This window comes from Anser brachyrhynchus, assembly GCF_964034855.1.
Source record: "Anser brachyrhynchus genome assembly, chromosome: 2".
Classification (NCBI taxonomy): Eukaryota; Metazoa; Chordata; class Aves; order Anseriformes; family Anatidae; genus Anser; species Anser brachyrhynchus.
In genome coordinates this window covers 82735867-82753963 of record NC_137695.1, presented here as the reverse complement: position 1 = coordinate 82753963, position 18097 = coordinate 82735867, and the positions used below count along the sequence as shown (strand labels likewise).

Genomic DNA, 18097 nt, shown 5'->3' with positions numbered 1-18097 from the left:
AGGGGAAAAAAATTAATGCCTGGCTCAAGTGATTTCAATGGAAACTTGCAGCATCTGAAACAATAGCTCTGTGATGTGGCTTCCAGTACAGTTGCCAAAGTTGTTGCTTTAAGTAGCCCCAAGTTAACTCTTTCACCATTCACTAAACCAGGAAAGGAAGGAGTCACTGGCGCTTTTTCAGATTTCCGTAATAGGCAACCTGTCAGTCAGTGGGCAGAGAAGAGGCCCCCTGCAGCTATGCAGTAATACGTCTCAAACTTTTGTAGCAAAATTACATCTCAGTTCTTGAGCAGTCATTAAAAGTTTTCAGGCAAGTGAGGAATCACAACTTTTCGGTGAAGTAGGGAACATGCGTGACGAAACACAATTGAAATTGATTAAAGCACTGCGGTAAAACAGGGCTCTAACAGTGTGTAGAAAGTGTAGCAGGGAACTGAATGAGGGATCTCTTAGTTTTCCTAAAAAGGAATCCATGTGGAGAAAGCAGACTTATTGCCAAGTTAGGGAAATGCTGCTGTAATTGACAAATAAGTCACAAATAAGTGAACATCTTGTTGCCCAAGGCACTGTCTTCAAGAGAGAGATGCAGTAAGCGGTTTAATAGCTCTCTGCCACTAAAAGGAGGAGCATCCTGTGCTCCCATCCATCTTTCCCAATTTTGTAGCTTGCTCTACCACGTGTGCTTGTTGGACCCTCTCACAGGCTGCTAGGTGTATTTGGGGCTGCTAAAAGAGGACCTAAACAAGGATTTACTTTACAATTTAATCACAGTTTGAGTTTCCTCTAGGATGGAGGGTGGTGTGGAGAAACAGGTACAAAGGGGATTGTGCTTGTAAAATTAAAATAAAAATAAAAACTATGTCAGTCCAAAACAAGAGCAGGCAAGATTGGGCAGATTTATATATTAAAGTGTTATAATCTTTAAAAAATCTGTTTTCATTTATTTTCATACCACTATCCAGTGTAGGTAATCAGAAGAGGCTTTGGGGTATTTTTATTTTTCATTTTTGAGCCAGTAGGGTTTGGGGCTTTATTTTTCCTTTTTGAAAGGTTTTTAAAGCTGCATGTTATCAAGATGTAATGTGCATTAAGACAATTTGCTTATGCAAACTGGTCTGTGGTCTGTTCAAAATATGGTAGGTGTATATACTTAGGTAGCTCTGTGGCAAATCTATAGGAAGAAGGAGGTCTGCAAATTATTTATTTTATTTTTTTTTTTTACTCAAAGCCTGTGTAAGTTATTTGTTTGACAGGCAGAGCACTGCTGGCACTTTTGCCTGCTCTCAACATGGGTAGCTGAGAGGTCTGTGGAAGGGTCTTGGTGGCCATGTGGCATCCTGCTGAGGAAACCTCTGCCTCGCACTGCCTGGTCCAGTGCTGCTTTGCACCCGCCCTGGTACTCCTTGGAGCCTTTGTGCCAATTCAAGTCCCAAAACTGACAGAAAACCTGCAAAGAATAGCACAGGAAGAACAATTTGATCAACTGAAGGAGCAGAACTTAGTCTTCTCAGGGTGGCAAGGTGCATACGTGTGGGTCTTGTCCTCGAAGCATTTGCCTTTCCCCTGCATCTCTGGTGATGCTGGGAGTATCTGCTTGATGCATCTGCACATAGTGCTGTGTGGGTTACAGGTTCTTCAGAAGCCTGTGGATGCTTGTATCCCTCGTTATTTACCTGTGCAGGCAAAATTCTGCATCTGATACAGCTAATAGTATGCAGCGTAGGCTGAGACTGTTGTGGCATAGAAATCTCCCTCTGGAATAGCATGGATGGCAGCAGATAGTATCCTGGGGCTGTTTTACAAGGGAGATTGTGTATGTTTTAATTTCTCACAAGCATTGCCATGTAGTGTTAGTCAGATAACTCTGTCTACACATAAAAGGATTTTAGATATTCTAAGACAACATCCTGTCAAAACACTGCCGGATCACCAACAATGCAGCTGATAGCTGCCCTGGAGTTTTGATTTCTGAGGAAAACCATCTCTGGGTGAGGAGGGATGCTAGGTTTGTCTCTATGAGGAGGAACTGGGGGGCTTGCCTGGCCTGAGAGGGCTTTCACAAGCCCAGGAGGATCTCCTGATTCTTCGTTAGCAGCAAACATTAATTTGCATAATTTGTATAATGCAGAAGAAATTCCAAGTCCTAATGATGCATAACCTCGAGTAAAGAGAGGGGGAGGAAGGGAGCTGATGGCTGCAAAGCAGTGGGGCCTTTTTTAATCAACATCAGGAAATGGCAGGTCAGGCTTGTGAAGAGAATTAAGTTCCTAATTCTGAGTGCTTGCATTAATGCCTTTCATCCACAAAATGCTTCCACAAATACTAATTAGTATGAATTACAGCTTGACTGCTATGAAAATAGGGATGTGAAAGTCTGCGCAGATCCCTGATAAGAGCTTGCAGTTTTTGTATTTAAGGTTTGGTATGAGGTAATTCCCCTCCGTGTCCAAGTGCCGTGCACCCTATAAATACACCATGCGAAGCCCAGGCAGCAGTAGCTACCTCAGTGTCCAGCATGTTCCTGGCACGTTGCATATCGCTGAGGAAGTAACACTGTGTTCCCACCCCGAGTGGTGCAGCGAGCAAGGCTCATCCCCTGCGAGCTGGGTTTGTGAAGAACCTTCTGCCCTGACCTCGCTGCCTCCAGCTTGCCACTTAGTACTTGCTGTTTTAAAACCATCCAATGCTTGATGCCAGTGAGTTAAGTCTTGGTGAGGTGCCCCACAGCTGATGCTGCAGCTGGAAAAACATGTCCTCATCCAAAGGAGCCCCCAGCATCATCATCTGAGGTGTGACTTTAAGTGTAGGTGATGCTACACATACTGGTGTGTTTTTCCAGTTCCCAAAAGCATCAAAAATGATGTCTCCTTTCCAGCCGTTTGCTTCCTAATTCATTGTTCCAAATTTTTCAAATCCAAATTTTTAATTGTGAATGCATATATATAATACATTTTACAGCTGCTGGTGACAGTCTGCTGAAATAATTGAATAGAAATGCTGCGGTATGTGGAACTGGATTAGGTTGTGAGGTTTAAATGCTCTTTATTGTGCTGACATTCAACCTGATGGCTGGCTTGCAGCTGACAGACTGCTTTGAATGGGTCTGTGAAAGCTGCCTACGAAAAGCAAGTTCATATATTCTTTGTGGAAGTGGCATATGGAGCTGGCTGAAAGGAATCCTTGGTTCCACTGGAAATCTTGTGGGAGTTGACAAGTTGAAAAATTTTGGAAATCTCCACATAACGATCCAATTCTTGCTTAAAAATAGCAGCGTGCTCTGGTGCTTCAGATCATCTGCGTTGCACAGGAAGAGGAGGGGGTGGGGAAAGGGGAATTATAAACACCGAGCATGTGAGATATGCAAAAGCCTCATATTCCTTTTACATAAGAGCCGAACTGTGCAGCAGGTGCCCCGTGTTCAGGGGCAGTGTAATTCCTCTTCTCATCAATGCCACACCAGCATGTGCAGCTATGGCTTGCAGCTGAAAATCCTTCCTGCCAAGGAGGGCTGCAGATCCTCGTGCCCACGCTGCCACTGTTTGCTGCAGAGTGTTTTTTGATTTTGTTGTTGTTTTCCTCCTCCAGTCAGGCTCGTTTTATGGGTCTCTGCAGCTGCTGTGGGGATGTGAGGGGAATTCACTACTTTCCTACAAGCATTGCTGTCAGCTCTATGAGGCTCAGGGAAGTGGCACAAACCCTGTTTTACACTTGGTCCCTGTTTGTTAGGCTTGTCCTTAATAACAAGGCAAAGAAAAGTGGTTTTTTGAGCTTGCTTCTCTTGCAGATGAAGTTGGTAAGCACACATCTATTGGGAAGAGGAGACCTGCAGTAAGCTCTGTGGTTGTAGGCTGTGGAGAAATAATAATATACGATATCATCTAACATATCATACACCTATCTCCGCTGCTACAGAAAGCTCTGAGAAGTTGTTTTTAATCTTCAAGAAACTTGTTTATGACCCTACTGTAGTTCTTAGAAGTTTCCTTGTTCACTATTGGTGTTTTGCAGTTGATGTCAAGCCATAATAGAAATTGAAGTCAAACAGTAATAAATCATATGCTGGCCCTGCTTAATTCCACCTGAAATGAACTTGTCAATGCAAAGTTGACTGAGGAATTAATTGATTTTTAGTTAAAAAAAAAAAAAAATCAAAAAAAAGAACAAGCTTTAAAAATGGGTGGCAATACTTGGAAGGGATTGCATGACTTGTGCCCCTCTTTGTAATGCTGGAGCATTATGTCCGTTCTGACTTTTAACACCGTTTCTCCTTACTTCCTTATTTTTAGGGTTGGTCGACGGCCTGTACTGCTCTTCTCTGTCATATTCATTTTGATATTTGGACTGACTGTGGCACTCTCAGTGAACGTGACAATGTTCAGCACACTCAGGTTTTTTGAGGGGTTTTGCCTGGCTGGAATAGTCCTCTCCCTGTACGCACTGCGTGAGTATGCCTTCATCACCCATCCAAATGTGTATTTACTGAGTATGTTGCTTGCTGTTCTGGGGCTTCCTGCTTTCCTCCAAGCAAACAAAAGCAGAATTGTTTGCACTGAAAAAACTTTAGCCTGAGTTTCAGTGACCAAGTAGGGATTTTTGCAGCTATCTCTTGCTACAGAGCAGTCTGTGAAGTGGTTTGAGGGCCTGTTTAAAAAGAAAATTATAAAATGTTTGGGGTATTGTTTGCTGTTACGTAAACCTAGAAAACATCTGAGTCATGGCTGTAACGGTTGTGGATTTCACTATGCAGTACTGAGCTCAGTAGGAAACTCCCTGCTTTCCCTGTCTCTAGCCATACATATTCTGGCACTGTTTCAGAAATTCTCCTGTTAACTGTGGCCAAGAAACCCCTTGTCCCTGCCTTTGATCATAAAGTACATCAAAAATACGTGAGAAGAGGAGGCTGAAGTCATTTTATCAAGGCTCCTTGTTTCTTTGTTGTTCTTTTTTTTGATTGTTTCAAGGTGGGGGGTTGAGGGGGGAACAACTCAGATAAACTTGAAGGAAATCTTATGAGAAATGTCTTCGTGATCATAGTATTTTGGGGGAGATGCCTGGTAAACTTGTCGCCAAAACAGTTGGAAGCCCCTTCTGGAGGCCTTGCCCTCAGAGGGTCCGTGTGCAGTGCCACCAGCCCCGTCTGTGTCACTTGGATGTGCTCCAGGGAGCTCTGTCCGCTTGCGCTTCCTTTGCTGTTTGTGATTAACAGGTAGTACACCAGCTGAGGAAAATACAACATTTCCCCCTCTTTATTATGGCTCTGGAGAAGTATTACCTAAATATATCCTGGGACTTGCTGTACAGATCTTCATAAAATTTTATTCACTTCCTACTGTATCTGGTGTCTAGCCCATCAAGATTTAGCACTGTATCCTTGCTCTGTATGGAGTGCTTTCTACTATTAAGCTCTTGTAGAGCTTAATATTTGTATTTGTTTTGGTTTTAGACGGCACTGAGGGGAAACCAGCCTGACTAGAATACACAAGGGCTTGCTCTGTATTGTACTTCTTCATAGTAGATAGGTTTACTTTTTTTTCTTACACCTTGTCTTTGGTCATGTAACCTCTAGCAAGAATTTTTCATCAAAAAGTAAGACTACTACTGAAGACATCTTTTTTTTTTTCTCCTCTTTTTTATTTTTTTTCCCCACTGTAGAAAGTGGTAGCGAAACTTGCTTATCCATTTCACTTAGTGGCCCTAGAGATCTTAGTAGGGTGGAAGAAACTGAAGCAGACCAGGTGGTTGTTGAAGCAGAACTAGCATCAAACCTCCTCCCTGCTGTCCTGCTGCATAGTCTACTTCTAATGCTGATCATGGTCTTGGCCATGAAGAAAGATCTTCCCGTGCTAGGGCAGCCATTACGTGTGGATATTCAGCTGGAACTTAAGCTAGTTGGGATATTCTACTTCCCAATGGAGTATGTTTGTCCTGGTTGGTTGGTCAGTTGGTTGTTTTTTCTTGTTATTTTTAAGCCATCTAAGCAAAAGGTTCGTTATGGACCTTTGGAGACCTGAGAGAGAGTGCATGTGTCACTGAAGAGTAGCCCAACAGTAGTTTGCCAGCCTAGGCTTTTGTTCAGCAAATGGGAGATGCTGGTTAGTCCATGCTCTGCTTCATTCAGATCAAGGACTTGAATCTGATTTCCCCCCTGTAATTGAAATGTTTGCTGTATCCGCTGCATGTGTATGTCCATTGCAAGCGGGCATCTGTCTGCATAGGCAGTGTTCGAATAGAGCTAGTAGGTGTTAGGAGAGATGTGTGAAATTAGCTGCAGTATGAACATCAGTGCAATTTTATAGAAGTAAGAAAAAAAAATGTCCCTGCACCCCTGGGAGATCTTTTGGCTAGGGAGGTGAGGGAAGTGGGAATTTCTGTATTAAATATTATCATTAAAAAAATAAAAAGTGTTGTCATCTTGGTGTAGAGTATTGGGAAAGAATTAATCCCTAGAGCCTTAAGAGAATGGGAGGAACATGATTTTTTTGTTGTTTTTGTTACTTTTTCTTCGGTTTTCTTTTTTTACTCATTAGTATTCGTAATTTGTTAGGCTTTCTCTGAATTTTAGATTATTTTCTTCTGTTTCTGCCAGAGCCCATACCACTCCATTGCACTCCTCTGTGGAGTCATCTTCTATTTCATGGCCCCTATTTCCTTTCTGTTAATGGTCTTGATTTCTTCCGCCGGAGCTTCGTGTCCCCAGAATTCCCACTTGGCTGCCCCAAGCAGAACAATACAAAATGGAAAGTTTGATCGGCTAGAAAGAGTCATTAGCTGAAGTTTGCAAAGCTACTGTGCAGAATCAAACTCTGTAGGCCTGTATAGCCTGCAAAGGTAATAAGCGTGCCACAGGGATCCTCTTACACCATGTCAGGCTTGCTAGTTATGCTTGGATTTATAGCCTGCCTCAGGGAAATTGTAAATAACCGTCCTGGATGCTTTGGGAGTGGGAATAGCACCAAAGTGCTGCCTTTCAAACACAGAGCTGCTGAGCTCGAGTTGCCCTCACCGCTCACACCGTGCTCTTCTCAACATCCTAACGTGGTTTTCCTATGGGTGTATGCCAAGATGCAGGGCGAGCCCTGAGACAAGCATTGCTTTTGGTGCCCCTCTGCAGGCTGGTTTCAGGGTTGCCATGAGCTGCCTTCTTGTGGAGGCTGTAGCGAGGAGGGTGTTGGCCTCTTTTCTCAGGCAACAAGTGTTAGGACATGAAGAAATGGCCTCAAGTTGTGCAGTGGGAGGTTTAGGTTGGGTGTGAGGAAGAATTTCTTCATGGAGCGGGTGGTCAGGCATTGGGATGGGACACCCAGGGAAACGTTGGCATTCCCATCCGTGGAGGTGTTTAAGAGATGTGTGGATGGGATGCTTAGGGACGTGGTTTAGTGGTGGGCTTGGTAGTGTTAGGTGATGGTTGGATTTGATGACCTTAAGGGTCTTCTCCAACCTAAATGGTTCTGTGATTCTGTACGGAGAGCTGGAGCTGCTTGGGACTTGGCTAAAGAAACCGCTTTTGATGCTGATTCCTTAAGCTGAGAAGTTTTTCTGCAGCTGTTTTAGTTTAGGGAAAAGCTTTTGCTGGGACAAGTTTTTCTGGTGAACTTGCAGGAAGAGCCAGGCTTTGCAGAGGTGGTGACATTTGCTGTGAAGGGGGGAAGCAGGTGGGAAATGAACCCTGGGAACCTCTTCCCGGTGCTGTGGTCATTGAATCCTCTCTCTGTGAGAATGAAAGGGAGGTGGTCCTTTTCCTGAGCAGTGCCACGTGTGCCTGAGCAATGCCTCGGCAGGCACCTGGGAGCTTTAGCAGCAGGTAAAGGAGTGCCGCTTCCCGCGAATAGCCCCGCTCACTGGCATCGAGCCCTGTGGGACAAAGTACGCTCGGCAGATGTGGAAATCGCTGCCTTGGCCAGATGCTGTGCCTTCCCTCGGGCTGGGTTTCACAACCCGGCGGGGCTGCAGGCAGGACTTCCCCCCACCCACGCCGCTCCAGCGCTGCTGCCGAGGCTGTGCTGGCATGAGCATTAGTCCGGGGAAGCCGTCCCTGCGGGGGGCAAAGGGTGCTACTGTCAGCAGGATGCGCCCTCCGGTCTCCTCTCGCCTCCCCTGGGCTGGGTTCCTGCTGTCCCTCGTGCCGCCGGGGCCTGGGGGGGGAGCAGGACTTGTCGCTTCCTGGAGCAGAGGCCGGGATGACGGCACAAGCCGCAGCGCGGGTTTGCATACAATCGCGAGCTGTTTGGCTGTTTCACGGGTGACTGGGCTGCAGATTAGGCTGCAAAATCGCGAAGTCTAGACTTGAATGGAGCAATAAATAGGCTCTGAGAATAGCTGCGCGGAAAGGGAGACAGCATCTCAGGTTGGAGCAAGGAAGCAGGGGTGTCCCTCCAGCACGTAGCAGCAGAATGAGTTGGCGTGCTGTTTTCTCCCATTTCACTGCTAGAAGAAAAAAGGTAGGAATGCTGTGGAAAATAATAGCTTGTGTTTTGAAAGGTTGGAGAACTCTGGCAAAGGTTTCCAGACTGGTTAAGATGTCCAGCTGTGATGTATCTTTCTCGTTTCTAGCTAGGTCGACCTAACCTGTTACTCCTGTAAATTACACAGGCACTGACCTGAGAGAGGCTCAGTGTGATTTCTTAAGCCTTTTTTTTTTAATGTTTATTCTGTAAAGCTAAAGCAGCATGCTATAGAAAGCTTGCTAATGCTGAAGAGTGAGCAAGGAAGCCCAGGCACATTGGATTGTGGCAATGTCAGATTTGTAAAATAATTGTGCTTCTAATGAGCTGTCAGAGGGTGAGAGTTGCCTTCTTGTTTTTCTTTTTTCCTACCTTCGCCCACCCAGAAGCATATAGGCACTGGTATCCTGGAGCCTCCCAGGTGTGTAGCCCCCACGTCCCATGGAGCTAGAGGAGTGTAGGCAATAGAGTTGCTCCATTTAATTCTCCAGTTTCCCCTCCTGAGTCTTCAGCAGCCGACGTGGCCTTGGCCAGGCAAGGCAGGTGAAGTCCTGCAAACCGCGCGCTCCGAATCTGTTCGGTGCAACCTGAACCAGCTAAATAAATAACGCTGTAATGCCTTCCTCAAATCGGAGGACGCGGAAGGCATCTGACTGCGTTCCAGTGCCTTGACATGTGCTTTCGTTCCGCAGTAACATGCAGTTCTCTCGGCTGACACTTGGGTGACAAGATCAAGGTTGTTAAGCCACCTACCTTCTGTTTATGTAACCAGCCTTCTCCTGCTCTGAGTCATCCGATGCAGGTCTGGGAGGAGCGATCGCAGACAGATCAAGCGCACGAAAATCTTTCTGAATCCCTCTAAAGTGGCCATTAATTGCTAAATCACGGAATCAAAGATACGGGGCTCTTTGTCTGAAGAGCAGCTAGGGGTTGTTCTGATACGAGGTGGGATGCGAGTTTCTGGAAAGTGCACCTCTCTGTTTTTACTAGCTTTGTGCAAGAACTGTTAAACAAAACAACGCGAAGGAGGAACACTACAGCTGCTCAGAAAAAGGTCTGTGCATGCCTTTTATCAAATGCCTGTGGGGTTCATTTATGCAGGAGTGGAAAAGGTTGTTAGAACTGCAGTACTCCCCATATAAATATCTTCCTTGCTTCCTCCCACGTTGATCCTACCAAAGGAAGCAAACTGTGACTCCTCAAGTAATTTGTTGGCCTCCTTTTCTCCACGTTTCCTTCCCTTTTCTGCTGGTCAGAGCTCTTCTAGAGAGACAGTGTCTACCCTTGGAGCACTGGCTGGCATGTTTATTTTAACCCCTACAGACTGTTTTCCAGGGCAGAGGTGCCCTTGGAGCATTGTAAATATGTTGTCCCAGATCACAGGGAAAAAAAACATGCAATTTGAGGCAGCCAATTCGAAATAAATTTGTACAGCCTTCAAGTATGCCGAAGGGGAATAAAACCAGGATCCTTCTAAAGCTCTTTGGGAGGTTAGAAGGTGTTCAGTTAATGCAGAGATTGCAACAGGATCTGATTTTAATCAGTTTTTCCATTTCAGTTGCTGAAAATCCTGTGTGTTATGAATGTGACCAAAAAGCCCAAGGAATTAATTTTTATTTGAGGTACTTCTTGTGTGATTGGTCAATTGGGAATGCAATTAAGATGCAACGCGGCTGTTAAAATACTTGTGATGATGGCAATCAGATGAGATTAGAGCACACTTACTATTTCCCCAGCTCAAAATACAGCTTACATTTACAGTATAAAGCGTGTCTGCCTTTTAATTGTTCCAAACGGGCTTCAGCAGTTGGGTATGCTCTCTATGAGAAATCCTACCTTCTGTCATGCAAATGCTTGTAACTGTCACTTTTCATGCTTGTAATGATGCTTCTAGGGATTTTTTTTGTTTGTTTTTATTTTTTGAGTAATGGCAAGTAGACTTAAAGCTTTGCCAGAAGGATGAGCAGACCTAAGAACTTGCTGCCACTGGGGGAAAATGGAGGTGGCTGCTCTCCTCCCCTTCCAAATTCCTTTGCATTGTCTCATGCAACTATAGTTTTAGATTAAGAGGGGGTGTTTAGGATGGATGTGTAGTTAAATCCAGAAAGTTGCCTTTTACTTGCAGTTCTCTTACTTGGCTGAAGTGGTGTTAGAGTGCAAACTGTTAACATGTCTGTTCCCACCTGCCTTTTCTTGGTGGTGTAAGGCAGCTGCTAAAGGGCTTTTCCTTGCTGCATTGATTGAAGCTACTGGCGTGAGCTGCAGAGGGTTGCTGGTAACAAAAGCTTCTGATACTGCACGTGCGTGCGTCTTTGCAAGCCCTGTCCAAGGAGGCTGCTGCAGCCATCCAGCTGTGGGTGGCCTGCATCGTGCAGCGCCCTGCTGCGGCTCTGCAGCCCCTGGAGAGCCAGGCTCAGCTGGCAGGGAGGCAGCCCAGCAGGAGGAGAGCACGTCCACCGGGCTCTGACCACTGCCTGGGCTCCAGCTGCTCTGCTTGTGTCAGCTGGGACACGGCGATGTCCAGTTTCAGGTGGTTGGTAGCACAGCGATACTGCTGTATGTCCGATGTTGTCGTGGCTTTGTGGTTTGTCGTGGCTGTCCTTCTGTGATCCGAGAAGTTATATTTCTTCTCTGGGAAATGCAAGTGGATCACAGACGGGTATGAAAGTTTTGTCAGCCGTGATTTGTATTTATTTATTCTTTTTCCTGGCAGGAAACTGAATCCACTACAGAGAGCATCTCTGGCTGAAGCCATACATATTCTGCTAAGGCTGTTGGCTCACTGAGTTTTAGCTATCCCATTCCCTTGGCTGAGACCAGCGTCCTTGCACCCTGCAGAACTTGTAAGCTGGCCGAGGTAGAGCTGGAAAAGAGACGGGCAGCAACGAGCTCAGGAGCTGCCCTTGAGGTAGTCAGCGTACAGGCTTGTTTTTTTTTTTTTTCCCCGCAGCTGCTTCTTCCAGTGAGGCATGGGCACGTGCACATTTCTTAGTTACTTTCTGCTGCAAAAAGAGGGACGTATAGGTTCACAAATCACCTGTGAATGAAGGAATCGTGCTTCGCTTCCCTTTTCTGCCTGTTCTTACGGACTTAGCAAGCCAAATTGCAGTGGCAACAGGATGTGCACAGAGGGAAAAACACATGTATGCGAAAGGTGGATTTAAAAGTTACCTGTAGTGACTTGAATATTGAAGTCCAGCAACAAATGTCAGCACACAAATTCAAATAAATATTTATGTACCTTTCAAGAGGAACCATGATTTAACAAGGCTAGCCAAATTTCCATCCCCAGCCATGTAGATGTGACTCCTGTCTTCTCACTTATGAATAACATTACCCCTCGGGATTTTTTTTACTAGTTTGACTTAATTAAATTTCACTCAAAGCATGAAAATTGTAGGCAGTGCTCATTGTGGTATTTCTAAAAATGCATATTATTTAGTCAGATATAATAAAAACTTACTTTTTGTTTTAATTCTTGGCTTTATTTGTATGATTAAATTCTGTAGGCTGGCAACACAATGTACCAATGCTCGTATCGCTCACTTTTCTTCTTTAAAGACAACTACTCAACGTTGCACTGCAGTGAATTTGTTTGTAAATTATATGCTGCAATTACTGATGGACCTGAAAGTACGAGCTATGTTTTTGTCTTTCGAGAACATCTGATCCCTTCTTAAATGAATTGTACATACAGTTGTGTGTTTTTTAGAGATAAGTTTAGGCACAAGTGCTTGTTATTAGCTTGAAAACTTGTTTGTTCACATTCCTTGAATTCTGGTTATGGTATGAATTGAGAGGAGAAATTGGTTCACTGGAATCTAATGAGTGATGCACAAATCTCTGCGAGCGCACCTTTCAGCTTCACATACCCGAACTGTATGTCCTGTCTTTATGCACCCAGTTTGGAATCTTTGAGCCGTAGATAAGCTTAGTCTTAGTTGGGTGATATAAAGCAGGTGGTCTCCTGGAGAAAAGGGGTGTTTGAAGAAGGTGACTGGGCTTGGAAATGTCTGTCTCCTTTTTGAAGGGTCTCTGTGCTGAACTGGGGGAGGGAACATGGTCCAGTGCTTGCTTCAGAAGTTCTGGATCCGCGTTCTCCAGCCTCTGCAGGTGATATCCCAAGCATCTCTGTCCAGCTTGTGTTTGCAGGAATTCAGAGCAGATAAACTATTCTTGCAGCTTCCCTGCTCCGGCTTTCTGTCCGATTGCTGTGTGGCAGAGATCACCTTCTGCAGGGCACGCTTAGCTTGTACAGTGAAGCCCCAGTCCTCTCCTCCACAGTCAGGCACTGGAGTGCAAATATATCTCCATTAGTGGCTTACCTCACGTAATCAATATATTCGGTTATGGATGTGCATTTCATTTTGCTGCTGTGTAGCATCTGAGGAGGGCACTCGCTGGCAGAAGCAGCAGCAGAGCACAGGGGTTCGTGCGTGCCCTAGCAGCCGAGGGCCTTGGTATCGTGGAAGAAGGCAAACTCTGCCCGAGTGCTGTGATTGATGATCACCTGTTAGAAATGCAGGCTGGGAGGCCTGTGTGCCCCAGCACTGAGGCACGGGTAGGTTGCTTTGTGTGTCGTCTGCTGTCCAAACATTCAGGCCGATTGTGCGCAGAAATGAGGAGGCTGTTTTCTCTGCGAGGCATTCAGTTCAATAGATGCTTAATCTCATGGACCAGGGATCGTTGTTTAAAATAAACAGATTAATAAATCCCTCGAGTATTCTGCTTGATGGGGAGCCGCTGTCCAGAAGGAGCACAGCGCTGCTCTCTCAGCTCCTTGGCAAGGGCCTCTTCAAGTCGCGGTGCTGCTTTTGCACCCAGGTTTCAGCGCTGTGCTGGCAGGCAGCGTAGCCATCTCCTGGGTACGCAGCCATTCGTCCTCAGAGCACTTGGTTTGCAGCTTTATAAGAGAAGGCAGAAGGAAGAAAAACAACAAAAATATACAGGAAGCAGAAGCAATGTTGGTGGGGGGAGCAACATATGAGAAGAATTTTTTTTATTATGGACTGAAGGCAGGGAGGAAAAACAAGAGCAACTTAAAAGGGTTGTATAATGGTAGAAGTAGCTTGTCTGTTGAAATTGCAACCAGTGTTCTTAATAAAATCCCATTTTGGTTTCCCTTATAGCTCTGACGTTGGAAAGGGGGTTTTGTCTAGAACTTGACTGACTTGTTTTTCAAGACAAAACCAAATCTGTATTTCTAGGAAGCTTGAGGAAAATTAATTAAAGAGCTTTTGATTTATAGACCCATTAAAATTAACTCTGCTTTGAAAGTCAAAGAAATAAATAAAGCTGCCAGTGTTAGTCATCTGTTGGAAAAAATGGCTTCTCATGTGTATGTACAGTAGGGAAACCCAATTACTGCACTCGAATGCTTTGGAATTTGGACAGGGGAAGCTTTGATTATATGAACCTTAACTCTACCCATGTTAGTCTTTTCAGATGTCAATGTGAGTTTAGAGCTGTGAATCACCCTGAAGCATTGTCCCATCCTTGCTTACTTTCTTGTTAGTGTCTGTGATATGTCTGGCAGAAAAGATGCAAAGTTCAATTTGCATCTTGTAAACGTTTAACCTGATGGATTTGACTTTTCAAGGAGACAAACTTCACCCTTCTTGACTCAGTATTGCATTTCAATAAAATATGTATACTTGCAGCTGCTTTTCTTTCCTTCCTGACCTTTCAGTCGTCTTCTCTGGCTGAGGTTAGGTGCTTCTTAAGGGCCTGGGGACAGTGTGGAACAGCAGAGAACAGGAATAGCCAATGCATGACCCAAAGAGGAAAAATAAAGTAAAAGGAATACATAGCATGTGCAGCAGCTGCTTCTTCTCTCTTCCTCTTGATAAGAGGGAATGTGACATACTTTTCTGCTCCCTTCCAACCAAGAGTAATAGCAACGATTACAGATTTTGTATCCTAGCCATTTCAGAAACAAAAACGCAGCCAGGCGAAGCAGTGTGTTGTGCTGGTCTGTGCAGATCTGGGTAGCACTGCCCTGCTGGTGCTGTACCCTGCTCGGATCCAGCCTTGGGGCTTTTAGTGCCTTGTGGGACTTGCATGGGACTAGTGCCTTTTTCCTGCTAGGAAAACTTTGTATACAAAGTCTGTTCTGATGAAGAGGCATCTATTTATTCATAGTGTTCATGCCTCCTCCTGGCCATGGATGTGTGACCTGCCTGCGCAGTGCCACTCGGCTGCAAGCCCCCAGCTGCACCACGTCTCTGCACAAAGCAGTACAGGGCAGATGCCATACTTCACAGAAGTGGGTTTTTCTGAAGAAATAACCCACTTGCCTACCAAAGTGGGGCTGGGGGGGCTTTTTAAATAGAAGATAGACATATCTCCTTCCTGCTCTGATTCCTGGAATTAACTAAAATATCAAAATAACACTGCAGAAACGGGTTGAAGCTTTCGCCGTGCTTTTGGAGGGAGATACAGATTCAGCCTGCTGTAGATGCAGTTTCGTAGCTCTGACTTGTGGCTTGTAAATGAATTGATTCCCACAAGCTTATTGCAGAAACCTGAGGTCAGGAAATTCTCCTGGTGAAAACAGATTAGGCTGTTATAAGTCACTGTGAAGTTACAAGTCACCGTGCCTTTACTCAGCATGGGTCATTCTGGAACATGGGATTTAAAATGCTTTTCTTACAGGCTTTTTAGAGATTAGACTGTGTTTAATTGCAACTTGGCAGAGACAGCAGGTTTAATGTGTTTAGAGACGTATGCCTCGGACAGGTTGACGTTTCCTCCCAAGATAGCTGTCTGCTTGCAGTAGTAGCAGATGGAAGTCCTTTCATGTCTTCTGGGCACTGACTAATGTGCATTGGAAAAGAGTGGATAAACAGCAGAGAAAATGATTCCTAAAAAAAATAATAATAATAATAGGGATCTGTATGGCTTTGTTTAACTATGTTTACTTCAGCGCTTGGAGTGAAGACACTGGCTTTGGATTTATGTAAAATTCCTAAAACGCGGTTGGAGAACCAAATATGATCAGGTCTTGGTTATGAGACTTCCAATTTTCTGGCTGGCTTTTCTTAGCAACATCCAAATTAGTGAATAAATAGAAGCCTCCAGTCTGACGATGAGAACAAATAATCCGTGATTCATAGTAAAACATCTTGATTGTGGACTTGGCAGCCCTAAACCTTCAGGAGCAGAAATGCAGGCCATCAATCTGATGCTGCAATGCTGGAAAGACCTAGTTTCTTTGAAAAGGTCACTTTGTTGCTGTCCCTTTGGTTTTGCTTCAGTAAATTATATCCTCTAAGGAGAAGACTAGATTTTATTTTTGGTTTTGAGGGTGGGGAGGGTATGGTGTTAGGACTTGAACTGCGGGGCAGAGATAATGTTGTTTGCATCTAGTATAAAGATGCTGAAAGATGTTCTCTGCACTGAACTGATCAGCTCGTAGGACCTTGGTCTTCTACCTTTGGTATTTGCAAAGCCTTTGGGATTGTCACAGTGTGTTGGTTTTTTTTTGTTTTTGTTTGTTTTAGTTTATCTCTGTTTTTAATTAATTTTTGATTGCCACTTAAGTGGCTGTCTGACAGTGTCTGACTACAGTGTGTACATCTCTATTTTACACAATATCACAAAATATTTTAAAAGAAGGAAAACACAAAGGGAAGTTTCTGGAATCATTTATTTAGGCTTCAGCTATATCTCCCATTTGTTTTGTTATAAACAGTACTGAAAAGAATGAGTTTCTCTTTCTCAGCACTAGAAGGGAATAGTGCTTATTCTTTGGAAAAGGCCAATGAGAAAGGTATACTACTTGTTATAACACATGAAGGGAATTCACTAAGATTTATACAAAAATATATTTGTCCTGGTGATTCTGAATTGTGAATATTGGCCTGCAAAATAGGCATAATTCGAATTTCAAATAATAGAATTTTAGTAGCTTAAATTTAAGCTGTTACTGTAACAAGGTTAAATGCTAAACCAAACAATCACTGTTTTTTATACTGCAATGCAGTTATGCTTGTGCAATGTGTAATTGGTATGGAACAGTACTGCTGTGATGTAAAACCTTCATACGATTTTAAGTCAAGCGTTTGGTGTAAAATGCATTAGATTGAATTCCACTAAAAATCTACACACTGGGTAGTTACGCATTTGGAAACCCTGTGTGTACAATCTGCCGTTACTTTCCCATTTGTTCTGTAAGCTGGTGTATCATCAGACATCGTTTTTTCCTGTTGACTGAGGAATTGTACAGGACTAAGTTGTGGCTGGCAAAGCCTTCCCATCCTGTCTGCACGTGGAGGGCAGCGGCACATTCTCCCCAGAAACCTGCTCGCCCCTGCTGAGAGGTGTTTCCAGCCTGGCACAGGACTGCTTCCCGAGTCTCTAATACCTGTTCCCCAGGGGACTGGTGTTTTCCTGGTGGTCCTTAGGGAAAGGTTTTACTGCACGCGAACTGTGCTGCAAGCACGACCCAAGCGAGATGCTGGTGTTCAGCGGTCGCAGATATAGTGTTCCCCCATTCCAGTCTGCGGTCACCGTGCGGGAGGGCTGTATTTGTGAGGCCAGAGGTAAACGTCAGGGGAAGCGAGAATCGCGGGAAGGTGGACGTGGCTGATGGGCTGGCAAAATGCGTCCTGGCCAGCACTGTCTTGTGAAACTGAATGTGAAAACAGAGCGAAGGTGTGGCTCTGCATTACAGCCCTCGAACGGCACAGCAGGTTTCAGAAGTTCCTGCTACCTGTTCCCACGTCCTGAATTTTGCTGATTTAGCCAATTCTGTTCTTGAAACCAGGTGTGCAAGGTGATAAGGCTTAAAAATGTTCAAAAGTACCACTTGAAATATTATCCTCTGTATTTTAACAGATCCATTTTAGGATTTCTGTGTGGTTGCATCAGCGGTTGAGTTGGTGCAGCTGAGGGAGCCGCAGCCTTTCCCTCCCACCTGCCTGTTGTCTGCGTGCATTCAGAGTGAACCGAAGGTAGATGAGCTGCAGAGTACACTTCAGGTGGAGTGAAACCAAAAGAAAAGAAATCAGAGCATCGTGCTCTGAGGAAACAGCTACAATCTCCGGACCCCAGTAAAGGAAATGAAAGAAATGACGAGCGATGAATGGTGTGCATGTGGGCTGAGTTGGCTGTTCTCGAGGGGAAGTCAGGGAGGGGAAGAAACAGCTCACCTGTTTATGATGAAAAGTCACAGTCTTTTGTTTGTGTGTTTGTTTTCATTTGGAGTTCTGAAATATTAGCAGCAGACCTAGCAAAGATGGATGTATGAGTGTGTGGAGACAAACGTGTAAAAGGTGCCTGATAAAGCACTAAATGGAAATCATGACATATGACTTACAGGAGGGGAAGGCTGCCTAAAAGTATGTGCATGCTTCTTCTTTTGAAACTGCATTGTGTCAAGATGTAGACTTTCCACAGAAGATGCTTGACTTCCGTGGCATTTCCCTGTGCTGGGGAAACTGTAAATTTCTTGTTCTGAGTCAAATTTCATTTCTGGAGTCTCTAGAGATAATGCGGTGCTTTTGAATGCTATGTTTATTTTATTCCTCGTGCCTGGATTCCTGGATAGTACATTTTCACTGCAGTCTCTTTTGTCGCTGAACTAGTCTGTTGTATCATGGGAATCCCTAAGCAACAAGGACAGGCTTAGGTGAAAACAGATGTCAAAATATTAA

The 18097-nt window shown here is 44.5% G+C and overlaps 1 protein-coding gene across 3 annotated transcripts in view; it reads left to right on the top strand.

Annotated features, from left to right (window-relative positions):
- SLC22A23 (solute carrier family 22 member 23) overlaps positions 1-18097 on the top strand; it is a 98119-nt gene that overhangs the window by 17058 nt on the left and 62964 nt on the right. For all 3 annotated transcript variants that reach the window (XM_080582755.1, XM_080582756.1, XM_080582757.1), the window contains exon 3: positions 4287-4441. In XM_080582755.1, the coding sequence (XP_080438881.1) occupies positions 4287-4441 (155 nt within the window). The remainder of the gene's footprint in view (positions 1-4286; positions 4442-18097) is intronic.